Source organism: Pimephales promelas, chromosome 20, assembly GCF_988280905.1.
Source record: "Pimephales promelas chromosome 20, fPimPro1.hap1.1, whole genome shotgun sequence".
Taxonomy (NCBI): Eukaryota; Metazoa; Chordata; class Actinopteri; order Cypriniformes; family Leuciscidae; genus Pimephales; species Pimephales promelas.
In genome coordinates this window covers 18,500,413-18,523,053 of record NC_142788.1, presented here as the reverse complement: position 1 = coordinate 18,523,053, position 22,641 = coordinate 18,500,413, and the positions used below count along the sequence as shown (strand labels likewise).

Here is a 22,641-nt window from a genome sequence, read left to right as displayed (position 1 = left end):
GATTGCTGTTTAACACTCTTTGTTGAGGTGGGCTCGTAAAAACCAGGGTCAAGCAACAGAGGTGTGCTGTAGGCTTCCACCCCCCACCGACTGTAATGAGACGCAGAGACTTTAATAAGATGGAGGATAGTGCACACATGCAGAAAGGACATTAGCTCGCTGTTGTTAAGACTACAGTTCTCCCTCCCACCAATCACAGCTGATCTGCTTTCTCACAGCATCTATGATAGGACACATGCATTGCAGCTTGATGCATTAACACTCTCTTTGTGGCACCATTTTTGCATGTTCATTTACATAGTACAGTATTTACAACCCTTTTTATTACACTATGCCTCTATTTATTGTACATATTCACTTTGAATATGCAAACTGAGGTCTGATTTTTAATATCAGAAGTTTGATAGTAAAAATAGGCGCATCAACAGTCCACATGTATCACAACCCTGTCAAAGGGTTTCCATGAGAGAGCGAAACAAGAGAAAAGGGGAAGGAGGAGCGAGAGGTGGAACATAGCGAGTCCGTGGAGGCTTATTGGTGCGTTGAAGTCACATGATTGCTTTAGGAATGCTAATTCATGCTGTATTTTTTTCTCCTCCTCTGTGCTTGGTGTAGTCTGTGCCTGTCGGATAGAGCAGACTTCAGACATGGTGTAGGATATCAGGAAAGGAACAAGCGATTTAAGTTGAGACGAGGCCTGTGCCGAGGGTGAGTACGGCTTGATTAAGAATGTGCAGTTGTTTATTGCTTCATATGTGATTGTAAATGTCATTTAAGCAGGAAGCCTGCTTCTATTTCTATATGTCTCTTCAGGCTAAGAGTCTCATGTGTGGTCTGTATGTTAAATAGAGTGCATAAATGTGTGAATGCCTGAACATGTACATCTTGTCACAGTGAAAGCAGTTTGGTGAATTCCACCACATGCCCCCATGCTTTCTGTGCGGTTACTAACATCAGAGAGAGCGACAGAGATTGACAGATATTGTGTGGACTTGAGGAACTAAAGACCCTCTCTGGTAAAATAATGCTTCACCTAAAAATGAACATTCTTCCATCTTTTACTCACCCTCCTGTCATTACAAACCATTCATAATTGTGTTGTTTTGTCCATTAAGCTGAAAGTCAATGGGGTCCATGGTTGTTTTGGGACCCATTGACTTTCATTGAAACATTCTTCAAAATATCTTGAGTGCGAGTGATTCATAATCACCTTTAATGAGTCAACCTGAATATATAATTCAGCGTTATCACTGAGATAATACAGCCCGATCTCATGAAAGTTTGTGTCTATGGCACGAATGTCATTTCTCGTGGCATTTATACGCCAAAAACAGTTTTTGCGTGTATTTGGCACGTGATTTTCGCGTACATATGATACGCACTTTTTTGCGTATAATACGCACGAACTCCCCACCCCCCTCCCCCCTAAACCTAACCCAGGGTTTTTTAGTGCGTACCATATAAACGAAAAAAAACACTTTTGGCGTATAAATGCCACGAGAAATGACACTCGTGGTATAGATACGCATCTTCATGAGACTGTGTTGGATAATAGTAGTTCATGCCAAAGCTGAAGGTGAGTGATTTATGTGGACAAGCGCCACAACATTTGCGATGTTTTAAGGATTATCGATGAGTTTGCTCAGTGTACGTGTACACAAGAAGCTTTTAGACCATTCAGAGACAATACGTTCCTGGACAGGGGAGTGTTGCGCTATAGTGGACTGACTGACTGACAGGTAGTGCTAATACAATTCATTTAACCTGTCGCCTCTCAAATAACAAGACCATCTGCACTCTTTCGGTACATTCTAGTTTGACCCAACGCTCTGTAAACAAATCCAAGAAGGCGACGCTTGTGTGTAATCTTGCCAGTGTCATCTTATGAATTTGACACTGAACATCTGGGTTGCTTTAAATGTGATATGTTTCATAGCATGTTGTTATAGATATGCCATGGGTTCTTTTGCAATTGTGTTGTTGAGTGAAATAAACAATAGTTTATTGTTAAGCGTTTAAGTTCATGTTTTCTTGTAGTACTAAGGTACTTACAGTACAGTTTGTTGCAAATGAATCATGCAAAGCTTGTCGGTTTAAAACCGCCAATGGGCAGGTCACTTGTGTACGATAATTGGGGTAAGACCTTCATGTTTTACACTTGCCTTTCCTGTGTCATGGGGCTCACAATGAGCTGGAGTAGTTCACCCTCACCCTCAGGTCACTCTTATAATCAATCAAACAGAAGGGACACAACTTCGGTTCCCCTTAAAGCTCCAGGAAATAAGGGGCACATTGAGTAGGGCATGAAGCTCCTGTTGTCAAAAGAAAAGAGATAGAACTTAGCACACTCATGCTAGGATTTTACATTTTAGGATTTTTTCTCTCAAGGCCTGATATTTTCTGCAGAGGAAACATGTTTGCATTTATCTAGTGATCAGAGACTTGTTGAGCGCACACAGGTGGATTATAAAAACTGTCTTTGATTTCATCATCAAGATATGAACTTCCAAGTCCAACAACACAAAATCACCAGCAAGTAAATGCAAGGACTTTGACCATAAACTATATTCAAAGTTGATTAAAGCAAAATAAGAACACATGTTTGAAGGCAACTCAAAGCAAACTGTAGTTTGTGAACTGCAGAAGTGAATTAGTGATGCCATATTCTACAGTATTATAAGTGATTTTGGACTTTTTTCCCCCTAAAAAGACATCTATAAATATTAAATATGGACAGTTGCAGCAGTTTTCATAGATTTTTGGAATTATTTACAGAATGCACCCGAGGAAACATATTTAAAGTTGGCATTAAATTAAAATCTAATTTGGTAGATTACTGTGAACAATGCATGCATGTATACGTTTCTTTTTATTTAAAAATTTTGACCATGTCATTTTTAATCACTATCTCGATCTTTCGGGAATAATGATGGACTTCTATTTGTTGTCTTCCCAGTCCTTTAAAATCGGCTGCAAGCTCACATTCATTTTTGAGTGTAATGCCCACATGTCAAAATCATCAATCATCAAATGAGGGTTGGAACCATTGGGGAAATGGCTTTTTTTTTTCTTCGATAATTGTATTTACATCACACAGTACAGAAGAAAAATCTGTTGCTACATCCATTTCATTGTGACTTTAGTAGTTGAAATATTACAACAGATATTCTAGTCCAGTTGACAATGGTTTTATAGTAGGCCAAATCCCTGATGCACAACCCACAGAGCACTAAACACAATTGCTTTCACTTTTAACAGACAGAGGCCCATTTTAAGCCATATATCACATGCTGGTGGTGATGGTTCTTCGGAGGGAGGAGGTCTGTGTTTGAGCACATGCAGCGACCCCTTGATGTCTAATGAGCTATACAGGACTCAATATGCAATATGTGTTATGTGGCATCTAATGGTGAGATCCATCTCCAGCGATGAAAGCGGTGAGAACCAGTAACAGATGAGCGAAGATGTTTTCAGAGCTGTCCGAGCCCTCATGAAGATGAGACCCAGACCCAGCGAACGAACGCGTTCACCTCACTGCTCACCATGACATTCTTCTGTCATGCCTGATGATGCTCCCATTAACACAAACTCAAAACAGACCATATGTCAGGGCTCTCGCTTTCATTTCTGACAGTTTCTGATACTTATCTGAAGTTTAGATATGTGCAGCTCTTCTCTCCTGTCTGTCCTGAAGAATGACAAGTTTTGTCCTCAGAGAAATATTTGCAGAATGGGTTTATGCTTGTGATGCACAGGTTCAAGAGTCAAAAACCGCTGATCAATCAAACCAAGTGCTCTATCAGTCCTTGAGTTCAAAGGACTCAAATATCAAATATTTGCAACAAGTTGACGATGGCCTGATTTTTGTTAATTAATGCCATTATATAACACAATATAAGTAATATAACACAAAGTATATTAAATAATTTAAAAAAAATAATGAAAATATAAATAGTTATTTTTGATCCGTTAACTAAGGGGCTGTTTACACACCACTGTTTTGTCACTAAAGTTTTGAGACTAAATAGGGAACAAACAAAAGGAGGGTAACGAGAAAGGCAAGTGGAACATATTAAACAATAATCCAATAAAAAGATGGGAGGGGTTAAACAATAGACAGGAGAGCACATGGCACAGAGAAACACATGACAAGCCAAGTGCTCAATGTGCATGACAAACCAGAAATGTCAGAGCTCTGTCACCATCTAAGATTAGATACAGCTGAAAGTGAAAGACTTTTGGACATTCATTTAAATGACAGCGGCGTTTTGGGTGCCTGAAAACGCAAACGTTTGAAAATGGGATTCAAAGTGCAAGTTTTTGAAAACCGTATCTGCCTGTGTAATCAACAAAAATGCGAATTTCAGAAGACGATGATGTCATGCACATGCATATTACATGTTCAATCTAGTGTTTCATCGCCATCTAATGGCCAGACAGAAGAATACAATATTTTTAGTCCGTTTCGCAGATCCGTGTGAATGGGGATCGTTTTGCTTATGTTGTCTCTACGTACAAAACACAAAAGGAAAAACTTCTCAGTTTTAAGCATATCGTTGCTGTGTAAACGTACTCTAAAATAGTTCCAAATTAAGTAAATATCATTCCCTGCTTGTTATCGAGCAAAACACAGTAGCCATGTTTAATTTCTGACTGAAAAAATGTGTTTGAAGGAATTGGTTGAGTAAATGATGCAATGACTCACTCATAACGACAGCCACTTGTTTAGATCCTGAATGAACAAGTCTGTTCAAACGAATCAGTTGAATGAATGATTTAATTTCTCATTCAATGGCGTAACAACTTAATTTGCTGAAAAATGCCGCAGCCCAATCCAATTAAAAAAAATGGAACTAATGGTTATATAATGAGTATACAATGTGCACAGGTCTCACTTTCATGGCAGTCGGATTATTATTTTTTCCAGAGTAAAGCAGACCAGCAGACTGAATGAGAATGTGTGAAGCTGCTGACAGCCTATAGTAACTGTGTGAGAGTGTATGAAGTGAGGGCAGACAACTCGTGCTCTCTCTCTCTCTCTCTCTCTCTCTCTCTGGGCATGAAAGTGGTTCCGGCCTGCCTCTGAGCTCCATGCCCAGGTGTTCTCCGTCCTCCTCTCCCTCTCACTCAGCAGCCGACAGCTACACAGCTGCTTGACATAAATCTTCTTTTTCTTTCCTTGTTTTAATGTCCTAAAGCCCAGGGCATTAATGATTTGGTTCCTCACCATCAAGGGTCTGATATTTGCCACATTCTAACCTTTTTAACTTAACTGGCTGATACTGGTAATGTTATACAGTGCCCTCTATAATTGGCACCCCTATTTGAGATGTGGTCGAGGACTTCTAAAAATTCTCCTTTTTTTTAAACAACACAGAACCCAAATGCAAAAAAAAAAAAAAAGAGAAAAATCCAACCTTTTACTTAAGTACCTTACTTTGGTGGTAAAAAAAAAAAAAACAACATTTAGAAAAAACAACAAACTTGAAATTATGTGGCCCACAATTATTGGCAACCCTGATGTTAATACTTTGTACAACCCCCTTTTGCCAACAAGACTTTCATTCATCTTTGCACAATATTTCTAGATCATCCAGTGTCCTAGGTCCTCTCTTACGCACTCTCCTCTTTAGCTCGCCCCACAGGTTTTCGATTGGGTTGAGGTCTGGGGACTGAGATTGTGACTGCTGAACCATTTTTTGTGTAGATTTTGCCACATTTTGGATCATTATCCTGTTGAAAGACCCAATGACGACCCATCTTCAGCTTTCTGGCAGAGGCCATCAGGTTTTTATTTAAAATGTCCAGTCAGTTCAAAGCGTTCATAATGCCATGTACCCTAACAAGGTGGGCCTTTAGAAGAGAAAAAGGCCCACAGCTTCACAGATCCTCCACCATACTTCACCGTATGCATGATGTGATTTTCAGCATACTCATCTTTTGTTTTACGCCAGACCCACTTAGAGTGTTTGTTGCCAAAAAAAGCTCAATCTTAGTCTCTTGACCAAAGCACACGATCCCAGTTGAAGACCCAGTGCAGCTTAGCAAACTCCAGACGTTTACTTTTGTGAGTGTTAGTGAGAAAAGGCTTTTTCCTAGCATGCCTCCCAAACAGCTTGTTGGCATGTAGAGAGCGTCTGATGGTTGTTTTGGAGACTTTGTGACCTTTAGATGCCACTCTTTGATGCTATTCTGTGACAATGAGCTTAAGACTTTTTTTTTGCTTCTCTTACCATCCTCCTCACTGTGCGTTGTGGCAAGATAAACTTGGGAACTCTTCCAGCCTTGTTTGTCACTGTTCCAGTTGTTTTAAACTTCTTAATGATTACTCTAAGATGCGGGAAAGTTAAGGCGAGTGGCTATTTTCTTGTAGCCATTGCCTGACTTATGAAGGTCGACACACATCTGCCTTACTTAAATGGAGATTTTGACAAATAGGTTAGAGAATTAGGCCTCCGTTTCACATCATATTTATACCCCAGGGAAACAGGAAGTCATGAATTACTAATTAAAAGTACCTAGATACCCTGACCAACTTTAGCATTTACAGAAAAATATTTTTTTAAAAATCAATTACATTTTCAGCGGAATTGTTAGGGGTGCCAGTAATTGTGGGAAACGTGAAACGTTTTTTTACCACCAAAGTAATGTACTTAAATGAAAGATTGGATTTTCTCTTTTTTTGCCGTTCTCTGTTGTTTAAAAAGGGGGGGATTTGTGTAAGTCCATGACCACATCTTAAACAGGGATGCCAATAATTGTGGAGGGTACTGTATATTTATATGTATAAATGTTTAAAGGGGTGTTCAATAAGGAATACCATATGTTTTTCTATGAATGTTAAATCTTAGACACATAAAAGAGGAAACCTCTAAAGTGGCAAATTTGTCATTTAAATGTTTTTTTTAAGTGGCACATTTTGTCATTTAAATGTCTTTTAATTAAAACTGACATTGTCATATCTTATCAGATTTGGAGGTTTTAACACTCAAGGTCTATTGAATTTTTGAGTGTTACATCACTTGACATTGTGTGACAAATTGTAACGACTGAGACATGAAAGCTTCATAGTTCTGAGGTTTTCAATATTTACAGTCACTTTTCATTTCTTGTGTTACACTCTAGTCTTTCCACCTTAGGACTGAAATAAATCAAAGATCAGAGAGGCAGTTTAAATCTGAGGGCTTAAATTACATACAGGATCTGTCATCTCTTCCTCCCTGTTTTCTAAATACTATCTGACAGCTTCTCGCTTAAGGACAGTCTCTATGACAGGTGGTTGAGTTTCACAAGAACAAGGTTTGCTCAGGTGTTTCAGCTATGTGTTCAACTGACAAGTACCAGTCACCATTTGCTATGAAACAACATCTTGCTAAAACAATTTTTTCTAAATACAGGAAAACTAATGTTACAAAACTGCACATTTTTTATGCGAAATAGATTTTAAAAAGTGCTTATTATTTATGCATTTGATCAGCGCAACAGCAGCATTGGCTCAGCCAATGGCATGTGTGGGGCGGGGCTATCTATTTGTTTGGCCAATAGAGTGCAACAGTGACCCATTTAATTTTAAGCAGCCTTTCTTCCGAAAGTATTTTTCTCGTTAATGTTTCCCATAGGGATATTTTTAAAAGTGTTCAAGCCTTGTTTGTTTAGTTATGAGCTTTGAACCATACTGATCAGCTACGGGGTGAATCACCATATTACAACCTTTGATTTCAAGAAAGAAAATAAATAAATTGGACAAAAAGACAAAAGGTACAAGACTGTCTACTTAATGGCTTTGATGAGGGAAAGAACTACAATTCAGCATTGTGAATGTCATTATCAACAATTATAAACTATTTATTATTACATATAAAATTTATTTACATATAAAAATATTTATTTAATGACAGCCCGTTCTTATCCCAAGGCGTCATCTATAACTGACGCTTTTGACCATGCGTCAACATCCGACGCACATAGCGTCAATATGACACGCGCCTCCTAGTGGTCTAACCCTAACCCTACCCCAGACCTAAACCTTAGGATTTAGATGCACGATGAAAAATGTCAGTTAGATGACGCCCTAGAATGAGAATGCGTTGTTAATGATATTGGTGGGTGCTAAAGAGTTCTTTTGGCATTATTGTCTTATTTCGATTCTCTGATTGGTGGAGTTCTTTTGCAGATTCATGGGTAATGTAGTTTTTCACTGGGAATTCTGATGTTGATCATTTAAAAATAATGCAAGCTTATGGCTTCAACAAAAGCCTATGCCATTGATAAACAACCTTGTAGCTCACAGTAGGTCTTTCTATAAGGTTATATGTTATAATTAAAATCAATTATATGGAGAATACAAATGGGATTTTTACTTACAGAACCAACTTGTTGCACAATATGGCTGATGGAAGGATTATTCAGGAAACCCGTCTGAAAATACTATTATCTTTTTGGTCACGCTAGAAGCAGAAATTACACACTTCGGCTTTTAATTGTGTTACTTGGGGAAAAGGTGCAAACTGATTTTCACCTGTGTGATCTTCAGGTTCTGTCTAATAACTCATAGGCTGGAAGTGGACTCTGGGGCATCTGTGTATCTGATTCCTTCCCTGTGGTAATGTAGTTTTACGGCTCTCGGAGATTGCACGGTGAGGGCCACGTGTGCTGCTGGTTGCAGTCTATTTATGCTGAGACAAAGGGAATACCGCCCAAAAAGCTCTCACTCTTTTGGCAGGAAAAAGTAATTTCTTTACCTAGTGACCTATTTTAGACAAGCAAAATTTGCTTTTTTTATTTCATTTACTAAAAGTGAATGGTGATGACCATAGTTAATAATTTTAAGGCACTATTTTCAGTAAAATGTCCTCTCTCAAAACTATTAAAGGATACATAGATACAGATATAGCATACCAATTTTATGGACAAATTTTATGAAACTTTTATGGTTCTTTTTGGCAATTGACTCCCTATTGTGTCCTAGATAAGAAAGTTTGGAACAACATGAAGACTAAATAATGACAGAATTTTAATTTCTGGGTGAACTATCCCTTCCAAAGACAAAACTTTTGTTCATTTCAGCATCAGCAGCATTTTTATATTGTTACACTGATTAAACTGTCACCTCACAATCCTAGGAAAATCCAGAATTGAATGGGCTTCAGTCAGCTAGCCACAAATCTCATTCAGATTCCTTAGGAACAGCACATCCCTCCCGCGAGTGCTGTTTAAATGTTTTAAAGTGGTTTTGTGCCACTAAAAGCATTATCATTTTGATTGAGACAATAATGAGATGGTGCAAATGATTGTGTGCTTGGGATGCCTGTGTTGTTATAGCGTGGAAGTGCTTTACTGATGTTCAAATTTAGGTTATTTCATGCTTGGACTCCACCTGATAATCAGAAATGATACACATCCAGTTTGTGAGCAGTCGGCTGAATAATACGACAGCAAAAATGGCCAAAATCATGCTACCGTTTCAATTTATCTGGCTTTGTAAGCACCTAATTTATATGTTAATTGCACCATTTTAAATGATAGCTTTGAATGCAGAATTCCAGTTCATTGTGAAATTACACTACATAGTTGGCATTCCCGGTTGGTCGCTAAAGACAAGCTCTATATTTAAACCGGACTATTTTAATATGCAAACACACGTTCTGTAGTCATTTACACTTCCATTTACATGAAGCCACCATGATTTTTTTTTTTTTTTGACATTTGCATGTGCAAAAGTCTGGCATTTAGGTTCAAATCCCTTTCTGACATTGTAAACGCACATCATGCAAACTACAGAGCCTCAAAAAACACTTGTGATAGCAACCAGACGGAGAAGCCCCCCTCGGCCGGGCTCTTCACACTGATACTAAGGCGACTGGGGGTCATATTTCATGCTTTCTCAGTTCATGTGGCCCTTGCAGACAAAGCCGGCAGGTTTATGGTGGATCTTAAGGAAATGAGGGCCACAAATCTCCTGTTGCCACATAGAGGGAATGTGCTAATGTGTGGAGAATGATGGATACCAGAGAAGAGAGAGTTCTGGCAGGACAGAACAATGGCTTGTCAAGGTTAAGATACATTTCTCACTTTGAGCTATTTTGCGGTTGGGGAGCCACTCAAGAGAAGGAGAACTTCAGTTGAAGTACAGAACTGCTCTGTTGAATCATTGCATGTCTTTGAGTTAAATGAAGATGTTTACTGAATGTTTCTTGTTTCTGACTCAAACAAGCTAGGGGTGTGTGTTCTCTTTTCCAACTCTCCCCATCTCTGATTTACGACAAGCATTGATATATGCTCAACAGACACGCTGTTAAGCGAACATGTCTTGACATAGTCTGTGATATACACTGTTGTGCTGCAGAGCAAGTATTCATTATTGAATCTGACAGAAGGAATCTGGAGTCGGATCTGGAGGTGACACTACGTCTGACGTATCTATTAACGGCAGGAGCTCCTAATTGCTTTACTGTTTACTCACACTTGGCCAAAGGTGTCAAAACTGACAGCAAGCATCCTGTGATGAAGCTAATATCCTCCTGAGAGACTTAGTTTAACTAGCAGTGTGGTGAGCATGACATGTTAATTTCAGGTCTAATGTCACACAAAACAGACAGTTTGGACTATAATGTAAATAACCATTATAATAATAAATCTTACCACTTCATCAATTTAAAATATTACGGTAACACTTTACAATAAGGTTCATTAGTTAACATTAGTAAATGCATTAACTAACATGAACTAACGATGAGCAATGCATTAGTTTAAGTGTTTATTAATCTTTGTTAATGTTAGTTAATACAAATACAGCTGTTCATTGTGCGTTCATGTTAGTTCAGTGCATTAACTAATGTTAACTAATACAACCTTTGATTTTAATAACGTATAAGTAAATGTTGGAATTAATATTAACAAAGATTAATAAATGCTGAAGAAGTATTGTTCACATATTGTACATGTTAACTAATGTAGTTAACTAATGTTAACTAATGAACCTTATTGTAAAGTGTTACCAATATTACAAACAATATAATAAAAATAATATTACAATACACAATAAAAAGGGTAACACTGTACATTTTAATCTGTTAATATATTTAAAGCATTAGGTATCATGAATGAACCTCAATTGCCAAAACCAATGAACCACAGCAATTATTCATCTAGGCAATGTTAATTTAAAAATATTCATTGATATTGTTCATTAAAGGAGAACTCCGGCGCAAAATGAACCTTTGGTCTAATAACACATTGGTACCATAGTCAACCGTTCTCTGAGATTTGTTTTCATGATAATCGAATGTAAATAGTGTAATCGCTGAAAAAACTGTTCAGCGTATACGCTATATATGGGGGCATTTAATAAGTAAAACGAAATCGCTAGTTAATACCACTAACTACCACGCTCAAAATAGCCCCACACAGTAACATAATGAGGGTCCATACATGCAAAACGAAGGATTGAGAACTTTGTAAGTGTACATACCGTTTAATAAGAAGATACTTTATAAAGACAGTGCACTTCGTGTAAACAGAAGCCATCTTTGGAAAACAGACTCGATAAGTCGAACCACGAACGCTGTTCATACAGTTCAGAAGTTCGCTGAACTTCATACAGTTCAGCTCACTTGGCATGTCATTCGTTGTTCGACTAGTCAAGTCTGTTTTCCAAAGATGGCTGCTGCCTGAACTGTCTTTATAAAGTATCTTCTTATTAAACGGTCTGTACTCTTACAAAGTTCTCAATGCTTCGTTTTGCATGTATGGGCCCTCATTATGTTACTGTGTTAGTGTGGGACTATTTTGAGCCTTTTTAGCGGTATTAACTAGCGATTTCTCTTTACTTACTATATGCCCCCATATACTAGCGTTATACGCTAAACAGTTTTTAGAGATAAAACTCTTTACATTCGATTATCATGAAAAGAAATCTCAGAGAACGGTCGACTAGGTACCAGTGTGTATTTAAACCAAAAGTTCATTTTGCGCCAGAGTTCTCCTTTAATTCGTGTTTTACTCATAATACATGGCAAATATTTTAATTATGTTTTTATATTTTTATATAAATTATGTAAATTATATTAACTTAAATGAAAAATCTAATATTTAAAATATTTTAGAGTTTATATAAATAAATTATATACACACACACACACACACACACACACATACATATATATTTTAGAAATGCAATTCTATATTTACTAATATTACACTGATTAAATTGGTAATTGTAAGATAGAAAAAAGTTTTTTAATCACCTTGTCTCTCAATTAGTATGAACTCATAAAAGCTGCATGCATAATGTATTTTATAAAGCAAAACGTGATTTTAAATACAAGTATAGAACGTCTCTCACTGCATGACATGAATACACAAATGTGCAGCATTCAGAACAGTGACCTCCCATTAATCAGTTCTCTTCAGTCAAGCTGTCATTTTATGGCATGACAAATGCATGACAAGACACAAAACTGGTTTTAGCTTATCTTTTGATGGTTGCATTGCTGTGATCATAGCAGACTGGTTCAACCTGGCTGTGGCCTGTCCAGACAGGCACAGATTGAGTGTCTTATCCTGCAGTCATTTACCCTTAGGGTTAGCCATGGTTGTTTGATGTGGCCTCTGCATTGTGCTGATAACTCATCTCTACCTGAACGCCTCGAACTAACTTTGTTTTTTACAGCTCCGACTCGCCTGTACTAATCCTATTGTATTGCTCTGTGCAGATTTCATCCTGGTTGCTACTTTTGTCTTCACTGAGTTTAACTCAATTTGCTGTCTGGATGTGAAAGTGTTTTGTAGGAAGGTTACTCGGCTGACGATTGCACTGGACGTTCGGTTAGATGCAGAGGTGTATGGTGAGGAGGGCTCTAATGCAGACTAGCAAATTGAGTGGAATAATGTGTAGTTTGCTGTTAGCCAGTGAAATAATTAGAGGAGAGGAGAGGAGAGAGAGGGAGGGGGATGACAAAGAGAGGATTTTCAAGGTAATGGACAATCGAGTGTAAGATTCCACATCTAAGGTTAAGTGGGATCAAACAAATTCCTCAAATATTTTCTGATTACTTCTTTATATCACCAGTAGAGCCATACAATCTCGCCGTGGTACTTTTTTATCGTAATGTCCAGCCACACAAATGCAAAAAAACTCAAAAAAAAAAAAATACTTCTGAACGTGTTAGACATGTAACAGCAGGTGTATTGCACTACAGAAGAGGATCTCTCCCATTTGGTCTTTGTGTATCAGCAGTCTCACTATTGGTCAAGCTGTTCCTCGGCTGAGTAAAAGGAAGTAAGGCTGGGTTTATTTTGACCAACAAGTGTCCTCCCAGCCCCCAAAAAGAAAACCCCACCTCATTTCCCCTGTAGCAGCCTTTGATGTGTGTTTGTTTAATGACATTATTGGGTCCCAGTCATCTGTGATGGGAGGAGTTCTGCTTCAGAGAAGAGTCAGAGGTTGGATTCTCCTTGCTGCTAGTTGTATGCTGTCACAAGTTTTGGTGGAAGCTGTCAGACTATCTGAGTGAGTACAGTGCAACTGATTCGGTTTTGGCTTGTGAACTGTTTTCGCTGTTTTTAGTTCCCTCCGAACAACTTTATTATCTAAATCCCCGAGTTAATGAATCAGCTGCAGTTAAAATGTTCAGCTAACAATTCTTTGTTGAAAGGGGGCGGTTCACACAAAAAGCATTTTTGCATTGCACTATGCAGATTTCATTGTTTTCCTATGTAATCATGCTCTCTAGTCGGACATCTTTGATGGCTGCGCTGGTTTCTCCCATCTTTTGTAGTGTCTCATGCATGACATGGAACTCCAAAAATGAAAGTAGTTCAACTTTTAAAAAAAGAGACCTTGGTTTCCTTTTCTACTGCCCTGCGCCTTGTGTTTTTAAAGGGACACTTGACTCATTTGCATTAAGCTTTGTGTCTTTAGAAACCCAGTCATATTTTTGAATGGTCATGGTTTATTCCCTTATTTTCCTCTGAGATGGGAGAAATAAGGATTTAAGTGTTTTTACTTCCTGCTTATTATGACGTAAAAATCGTCATTTTCAAATCGTCAACTTTAGCTGGTCATTATTCAAGGGTGTGGGACCCACTCACCCTACAGGCCTATTGCAAATCAGTGGGTGGGACTTCACTTGCAGATATTGAAATCAATATCCGCCATCTTGTTGAGAAGCCTAGCTAAAAATTTTGTGTGAAATGAATTTCAAACTCTGGTAGCAGCTAACGTTAGCCTTGTAGTCTTGTAGACGATGCGTCCTTCGGTTATTTTCTGTCTTTTCTCGGTCAAGAGGGCACCAAATTCAAAAATTCTTTTACATTTCGACTACATATATGATCCACTTTCAATAAAGATTAACCTCCTGAGACCCGAGAGTTCGCCTGGTGTGCATTTTATACTTTTTCTTGCTATTTGGGATAAGTAGGACCTAATAAGTATAATAACTAAAATTTGTTTTTTTACAGGAAGTAGTTTTTGCATAAAAGGATGTCCTCATGCGAGGACAGTGGGTCTATCATATCTTTTACAAAATATTATTTGCTGTTGGGGCCAGAATTTCCTAATTAGTCAAAATTCAAAATTTCAGCTTAATACGATAAGTAGTTCTCTCAAAAATGAATGTCCTCATACGAGTACAGTGGGTCTATCTTACTGTTTGACACAAATAGACTACATTGATAAAAAAGTTCATTTGATACATTTTCACAGTTTATTTGAAAATGCAAACATCAGAGTGTATAGCCTACATAAAATGTAAACAGCCTGAAACATGGCTAATAAAAAAAGCTAAAGTGCAAACTGTAACAGTAACAGTACAAATTTTCACAGTTTATTTGAAAATGTAAACATCAGTGTATAGCCTACATAAACTGTAAACAAACTGAAACATGGCTAGTAAAAAAGCTAAAGTGCAAACTGTAACAGTAACTGTCCAAAAACAGTTGAATTCAGCAGGGCAGCCTTTGAACTCTGGCTTTTTTTTTTAGCTCCCTCTATCTTTCCAGCCTGTCTGGAATAGCCCCTATTGGCCGGTGTGAAATGCTGCAAAGCAGTTTCGTTCACTTTGCAAGCACAGATACACTTTGCATGTCATGCATCGCACACGGGATTTCCCAGTGCAGCCTTTGACTCTGCAACGCATGGGACTTTTCAAGGCCACCATCTCCGGGAGATGAGCAGCACTGGAACGGACTGAGATATGGGGGATTGGAGCGACCCGAGATTTTTTGCCTGGTGGTGGAAGGTTTCCGTTCTCATTCTCTTCTTCTGCGACATGAGCACCTTCATGAAGAACATCACACTTGCTGAGGAATACCTGAGCCACTACCATGCGAAACTCAAGAAACTTCATGATAGATTTCCTCGGGGTGCCATTTCCCTGGTTATCTCTGCGATACAGCAGCCAGCTGTTGACCAGGGCAAGATCTGTGAAGTGCATCAGCATTCGAACTGTCCACTTCTTCGTCCGCACAGACATTCGGTAGTAACTCATCATCCTATCTGACATGTCAACACCTCCCATCTTTGAGTTGTACTCGCGCACGATGCTTGGTCGTTTCACGGTCACATACTTTTTTCCCTTCTTGGACCAACGCTGGCAAGTATCTTCTGGCTGCTCTGAATGAACAGTGGAGAGCATCACAACTGGCTTGTTGTCGTACCACTTGACCACGCAAAGTTTCCCATCTGCCCTGGTTACTGTGGACACGGCACCTCTCCCTTGGTCCTTCAGGGTTTTGTCATCGGGTAACTTGTTCATTGCTTGTTTGACTCGGCCCTTCATCACTGTACCAGTGAGATAAATATCATCCTTCAGCATGTGATCAACTACTTGTATGGTAGTAAAGAAGCGATCACAATACACTTGAGTGCCTGCAGTGAGCGTTTCAGAAAGACGTTTGATGACTAGTGTTCCTAGACCCAATCCATCTGAGTCCTGAACCTTCGAAGCCAGGGTTTTTGAACCTTGATAGACTTCAAAGTCTAGCACGAGTCCATCCACAGATGCCAGCACAAAGTTCTTCATTCCCACTGGATTTGGCTTTAGTGGCAGGTATTGTCGGAATGGACATGCCCCTGTAAATGGGATCATCTGTTCGTCTATTGAGACGCATTCTGTACGAGCCTGAAGGCGGCAGCCGGTAAGTATACGGTCCATAAAAGGCCTCACCTTCCAAAATTTGTCGGTTTCCCTCTTATCTTCTGAGACATCATAGTCAATAACTACTTTCAGATGGCTCCTAAGTTTGAAGAAGCGATCACGTGACATTTTGTTACTAATGGCAGGGATTTGTAGGGCATTGGACCAAAACATCCTTATCTGTGGATAAGGCACGCAAGACATCAAGATTGCTGCTCCAAAAAAGTGATACATCTCATCTACCGAAGTTTTGATAGATCTCCCACTGTTACCCAGTGACATGGCATTTGTGCAGTCAGCAATGAGTTTCATCAGGTCTGAGTCAATGTACTGCTCCACATAATCCAGTGGCTGCCAACCGGTTCGCTCATCTTTCAGTCCATCCTGAAACTGGACCAAATTTGGTCTAAATGGAACAAACCTCCAGCGTTCTCCACGTTCAGCATTCCTTGGTTCTGGTCTGGGCTCTCCATGTCTCTGATCTTCCTCATCCAGCTCATCATTCTCAGCATGCTGTTTTTTACGTCCACGTCTGTGCACTTGTGGATGATTTGGCTGAATTTCATTCTCAGAGTCAGTATCTTCAGTATCTTCAGCTGCATCAGAGGGTGTGTATTCTTCACCGGAATCATTATCTGATGAATCAGGTGGTGAAACATCGAGTAGCGAAAAATCAGGTTGCTCATCCATGAGGTCAACATCTTGTGGAATGACTTCGTCCACAGCAGGATCATTATCTTCCCCATCTGAGAGGTCCTCCACCTCAGAGTTGTTTGCTATTGCCATGAGCAGTCGTTCTGCTTTTGACAATGAAAGTTTCGCTGTAATGATAACGTGAACAAATTAGAGATCCAGCTTTTTTGCAAGAGATACTAATATTGGGGTCATCTAAAGTCATCTTTTATTGTCATTCCAGAATGATTTACCAGGATTCTAGCATGATTGACCATGATAAACCATATATTATAGTATTATTTACTGTCATTTACAATGTTTCAAGTGTGATTCACCATGATTTACTCTGCTCAAACACACACACACACAGACAAATGTTGTTTTTTCAATGCTAATGCTAATGCTATCCATCTAAATATTCCTAAGTTTAGCTAACCACATGGTAGAATAAATACCATTATATAGTCCCAATGTCCTCAAACGAGTGCTTCACATTTACTGATGTCCTAGAGTGCTACTCTTACTAAAATATGTCAAATTTTAATACCCATATAATGGTAGAGACTGTATTGTACATAAATACATTTGTTTCATTCATATAATTTGAATAGATTTCTTACCTGGGTCATTTTTCTTTCGGGAACTGCTGTAGAACTGTTTTGTTGAAAATCCAGACATTTTCCAGCCACTTTCTTCTCACTGACAATGGTGTAATGTTGTGATATCACCACAGGGGGGTGTGGGCAGTGTCCCTAAGTGTTGCCAATTGGTCTAAAATTTTACAAATTTGAATATCATTGTGTCAATAGGCAAAAATGGAATGTCCTCATATGAGGTCGCAGGGTCTCAGGAGGTTAATGTTGAAATGGGTGAAATGCTCCTTTAAGTGAAAAATGCATTCTGTGTGAGTGTTTTGCAATAGTGTTTTGTTTGTAACTTTGAGAGAACCTTTACAGAATATTGGCCATAGTTCTGAGAATTTAATCTTTCTGTCATTTCAAGTGCAGATTTGCTTTTGGCATACTAACTGGCTTGTCACATGCTTGACTACACCTAAATTAGAAAATCACCGTTTCAAGTGTGGCGTTATCAAATACATTCCAAAGACACAAAAAACTGTTTTACCTGAGTGGAAATCAAAGCCTGTTGATACATCTGTTCCATGCTCCATGAGATCCCCAAGATGGATCAAAGTTGCCTCTGGTGCTGATGAAATCATGACTGCGTTATGTTGTTCCAGCCATTCAGTCTTCACATGTGTTCAGTGCTACTGGTTCTGGCGTGAGCAAGCGGTTCATAAAAGAACTGAGGCCTGCAAATCTGAGAGGTGTTACAGTTAGGCAGACAAGAACCGCAAAACATCCCACAAACAATGAAGCTGTCACTTTCAGTGAGAATTCAAAATATGAGTATTTAGTGGTGAAAAGGACCTGTCTGCACGGATTAAATCATGATCCTGTCAGATGAGACTTGCTGTGAGAGTGACATGGATATTTATCGCAGGATGTTTAACACAGCAATCCACTAAAGTTTATTGGAAACAGGTGAGAGTCTGCGATCTCCCCTCAGGCTAGCGGAGAGTTATTTACAGATAGTCTGAGTGAAACTGATTATAGCTTTGAAAGTAGCTTGTGAAACAAATTATCATGGTCATTTCCCACATTTTTACATTTAGATGACCTAATCTGTATTCTGCATCTCTTTAAAATTTTAAACTAAACTATTATATAAATTTGTGATAAAAAAAAGCAATTAAATCCAAAATAGCTTTGGACTGGAATGGACGCATACTCATACATGTGTACACAAACACACTTTCACGCCACTTCTTCCTGTATTAATGTTCATGGGTAGCCTAAATAGGTTCCATTCAGACCTTAACATTAAGTCTTTTACTGTTATATGTCAACAATATTTAAAAAAAAAAAAAAAAACATTTTCACCTGCTATACCCAATGTTCAGATCTGTTTGGGTATTTATGCAAATTAGCAAGATGTAAACAACACTTGTCCAGGAACACTTCCTGTTTCAGTTTGTAAATTGTTTCTTTATTTTAAATGTAAAGAAAACATCTTATAGATGTGTGTTTAACTTTTTGATTCAGTTGCATATGTTCTGTTGGTTGTATTTTATTCCAACGCTTATGTGTTAAAAAACTGCAACAGGAAGTGCTTCAGGACCAGTGTTGTTTACATCTCGAAAAATGGTCTATATGCACCATTTGTCCATGTTAACAAACAATAGCAAAAAACTTGTAATACATTTTTTGCTTGTCTTGATGTACAGTAAGTAATCAACTCAATGATTTTCATGATGATATCTAAAGGTTAATTTTTTTTTACCGTTTTCACGTGAGAAAAAGAATGAATATGCGTACGAATGGGATATATTTGGGTCTTTTTCTTACCTTTCCCCTAATGGGATTCTTCAGGGCTTTTTTCCCCTTACTCAGGAGGACATATTGAGGATACAAAATAAGTTGAGTTTGCTTCTGTTGCAATTTGTTCAAGGTTGACCGGACCCCCATTTTCTGTTTTGTCAAAACTGTTCTGTCTTTCTCAGCTGGAGGGGAGAGTGAAGGATCGACAGTAGCCGTGGATCGACACAGGCAGGCGGAGGCTCCTTATGGAGAAGGCGCAGGGCAGCGTGGCCTCCAGTGCCAGCGTCACCATCCCCAGCACCACCTCAGCCTCCATCGTATCAAACTCCTCCGACAGACAGCAGGCTGTGCCTCAGATATCAGTCTATGGAGGAATCACGGACAGACAGACCGTTCAGGTAGAAAGAAATCTCAATGACCGTCAGTCTATTGCAACTTCATATTCCCCATCCCCATATATCTGCGTTATCCTCTGGCGCCATCTGCAGGCTATGTGCAGCAACCACATAATCAATCAACTTGAGGGGCTCATTAATCATTAATGTGGGGCTCTTCTTTTGTAACATTTGTATTAACACAGTATTATTTTAACAAATATAAAAATTTTAGTGCAATATAATAGACTTTTATTCTTCGGTATCCTTGAATATTCTCAGTGATAGTGCAGAACTCTATGCTTTAAAGTGAGTCTACAGCTGATCAGCGGTGATCTCTGAAATCAGCTAAATTTGAATGGTAGTATAGGGTACCACCTTTTACAGTCAATGGGTACCACTGAGCACACTGAGCTGGATTTAAGAGAGCTCAACATTTGGTCCGTCATAGGGATAAATCAATTTTCTTTTGGTATTACATGCATTGTTAAACATGTTGATATTATATAAGAGATTGTGAGACATGTAAGCTTGCTTTTTTAATAAGTACATTTTTTTTAATTTTTTTTTAGATTCGTTTTAAGAAGATCTATCCCCAATCTGTGTTAAGGAGAGCAGTGCTTATTTCTTGAGCAAGTTAAAATTAAGCTCCTCCCTTAACTGCACTTCAGAAATTATTATAATATATGCAGAGTATATACATGAACTAATAATGACCAATATATTTCTACAGCATTTATTAATTTTTGTGAATTTTAGTTAATAGAAAAACAATTGTCCGTTAGTTCACATAACAGATACAACTTTTGATTTTAAAATTTTTAGTAAATGTTAAAATAAAATTAACTAAGATAAGGTTAATAAAGTTGCCAACCAATAGTGAAAGGGATAGGGCATCATTTACTCACTCTCAAGTTGTTCAAAACCTTTATATATTTCTTCTGCTGAACACAAAAGAAGATGTTTTGAAGAGTATGTATAATCGGGCCCTTTTGAATTCCATAGTATGAAAAATAATAATAATAATAGTATGGAAGTCAATGAAGTCTATAACTGTTTGGTTACTGATATTCTTCACAATAACTTTTGTGTTCAACAGAAAAAAAGAAATTCATACAGGTTTTGGAACAACATGAGGGCAAGTAAATGATGACATCATTTTTATTTTTGGGTGAACTATTAACTATTAGTTAACATGAATTTACATTTCATTTGTAAATGACATGAATATGAGTTAGTTTCATTTATTTGTTTAGCATCTGGTTTTATCCAGAGTCCATTCTCAGATTGATTGCCCCGAAGACAATGTGTACAGATCATGTTAGCTGGGATACTTTAGCTCTGAAGGGAATGTAGTCATGCTGTGAGGCTGCTGTGATGGATGGCGATGACCCCACAGGCCATGTCATGACTCAGGCATGCAGCTTTGCTGGAACACACCCAGTGACCCTTTGTTTACAAACTGGATACTACAGTCGTTCTTTCTGCATTAAATATAATGTGCTGGTTGCACGTGATACAATTAGAAGTGTTTTTCTTTACACCTCCGTGGTGTAAAATACATCATAAATAATATGTGCCCTGGCAATGAATATTATTCACATGTTGATTTAATTATACCATTCCATCTCATCTTACTTAGGTCATCCAGCAGGCCTTGAACAGGCAGCCCAGCTCAGCGGCAGCTCAGTATCTACAGCAGATGTATGCAGCTCAACAACAACACCTCATGCTTCAGACCGCAGCTCTACAGCAACAGCACCTGAGTCTGGCTGCAGTGCAGCAGGTGGGCATATATGCCATAGACCAGTGTTCTTCAACCCTGTCTTCCTAATTAAACACACCCGATTCAACTCATCAGCTCATGATTACCAATCTGAACAAGATTTACATGAAAACATGGTTTGTTTAAAACATTTTGTTGAAAAAAAAATAGAAAAAATAAAAAAACTCATGGAATATTTCTCAATAAATTGGTCATATTAGTTACTAGTAAAATTGTGCTCAAACCAAAAGTAGTGAAATGATAATTATGATATTGTGAAATCGAATATACATATATATATATATATATATGAGGAGTTCAGATGCAAAAGCCTCTAAATGCCATTTAAAATTTTCTTCTAAAATGACCATTTTTATCAAGCTTGCATATTTAAGTTCAGTAATTTCACTTAAATGACAATTAATAGGTAATCTTCATTGCCATTTAAGTGAAATTACTGAACTTAAATATACAAGCTTGATAAAAATGATCATTTTAGAAGAAAATTTCAAATGGCACTTAGAGGCTTTTGCATCTGAACTCTTCATATATACTGTATTTATATAATATATATATATTATATATAAATTTATATATTTTATATATAAATAATATTTTTTTTTCTTAAATATACATGCGTGTGTGTATTTATATATATATAAAATAACTATACACAGTGCACCCACATATATTATGTAAACACAAACTTCTATTTTGGATACAGCCCTAATATATATATATATATATATATATATATATATATATATATATTTTTTTTTTTTAAGCCCTTTGATACATGCTGAGAGCTGCACTGAATAGATACCCTGCATCAGTTAACAAATAATAATGACCTTTTTGTATTTTTCAAGATTAAACGTAATTTGGATATCCACAGAATGGAAAGCCCCTTGGGGAGTACAGTAGAGTTGAATATATTGTGTGGTTATAGTGTTGAGTGACAGGCTATGGGAACGAGGGATCTGTTTCCTGTCTCTCTCTCTCTTTTGCCCAGAATTGTTGTTATTGATTAATGAGTGCTGGGTTTGACTTGTGACCTATTTCTGTGTCCTTCCCTCTTTTACCACCCCTCTCTCTCTCTGTCTGGCATTCACTCATTCCCTATAGGCTAGTATAGTGGCAGGAAGACAAAGCTGTAATCTGAATGGCACTACATCCCAGCAGACTGTGGCCTCCCAAACCACTGTAAGTATTATTAAAGCTGATATTGATATCTCACTCAACAAGTGTGCAGTGCTACAGACAAAAATGGCAGTGGGTTTTACTTACACGTAACCACTTTTTTTTTGTAC

The 22,641-nt window shown here is 38.0% G+C and overlaps 1 protein-coding gene across 5 annotated transcripts in view; it reads left to right on the top strand.

Annotated features, from left to right (window-relative positions):
* The first annotated feature begins 557 nt into the window (after nucleotides 1-557).
* phc2a (polyhomeotic homolog 2a (Drosophila)) overlaps nucleotides 558-22,641 on the top strand; it is a 35,556-nt gene continuing 13,472 nt past the window's right edge. For 4 of the 5 annotated variants that reach the window (XM_039652582.2, XM_039652583.2, XM_089124702.1 and 1 more), the window contains exons 1-4: nucleotides 558-708; nucleotides 19,375-19,590; nucleotides 21,209-21,352; nucleotides 22,457-22,534. In XM_039652582.2, the coding sequence (XP_039508516.2) occupies nucleotides 19,438-19,590; nucleotides 21,209-21,352; nucleotides 22,457-22,534 (375 nt within the window). In that variant the 5' untranslated portion in view covers nucleotides 558-708; nucleotides 19,375-19,437. Of the gene's footprint in view, nucleotides 709-19,374; nucleotides 19,591-21,208; nucleotides 21,353-22,456; nucleotides 22,535-22,641 lie in introns of those variants that run through there. The other variant, XM_089124703.1, reaches the window with a different exon arrangement.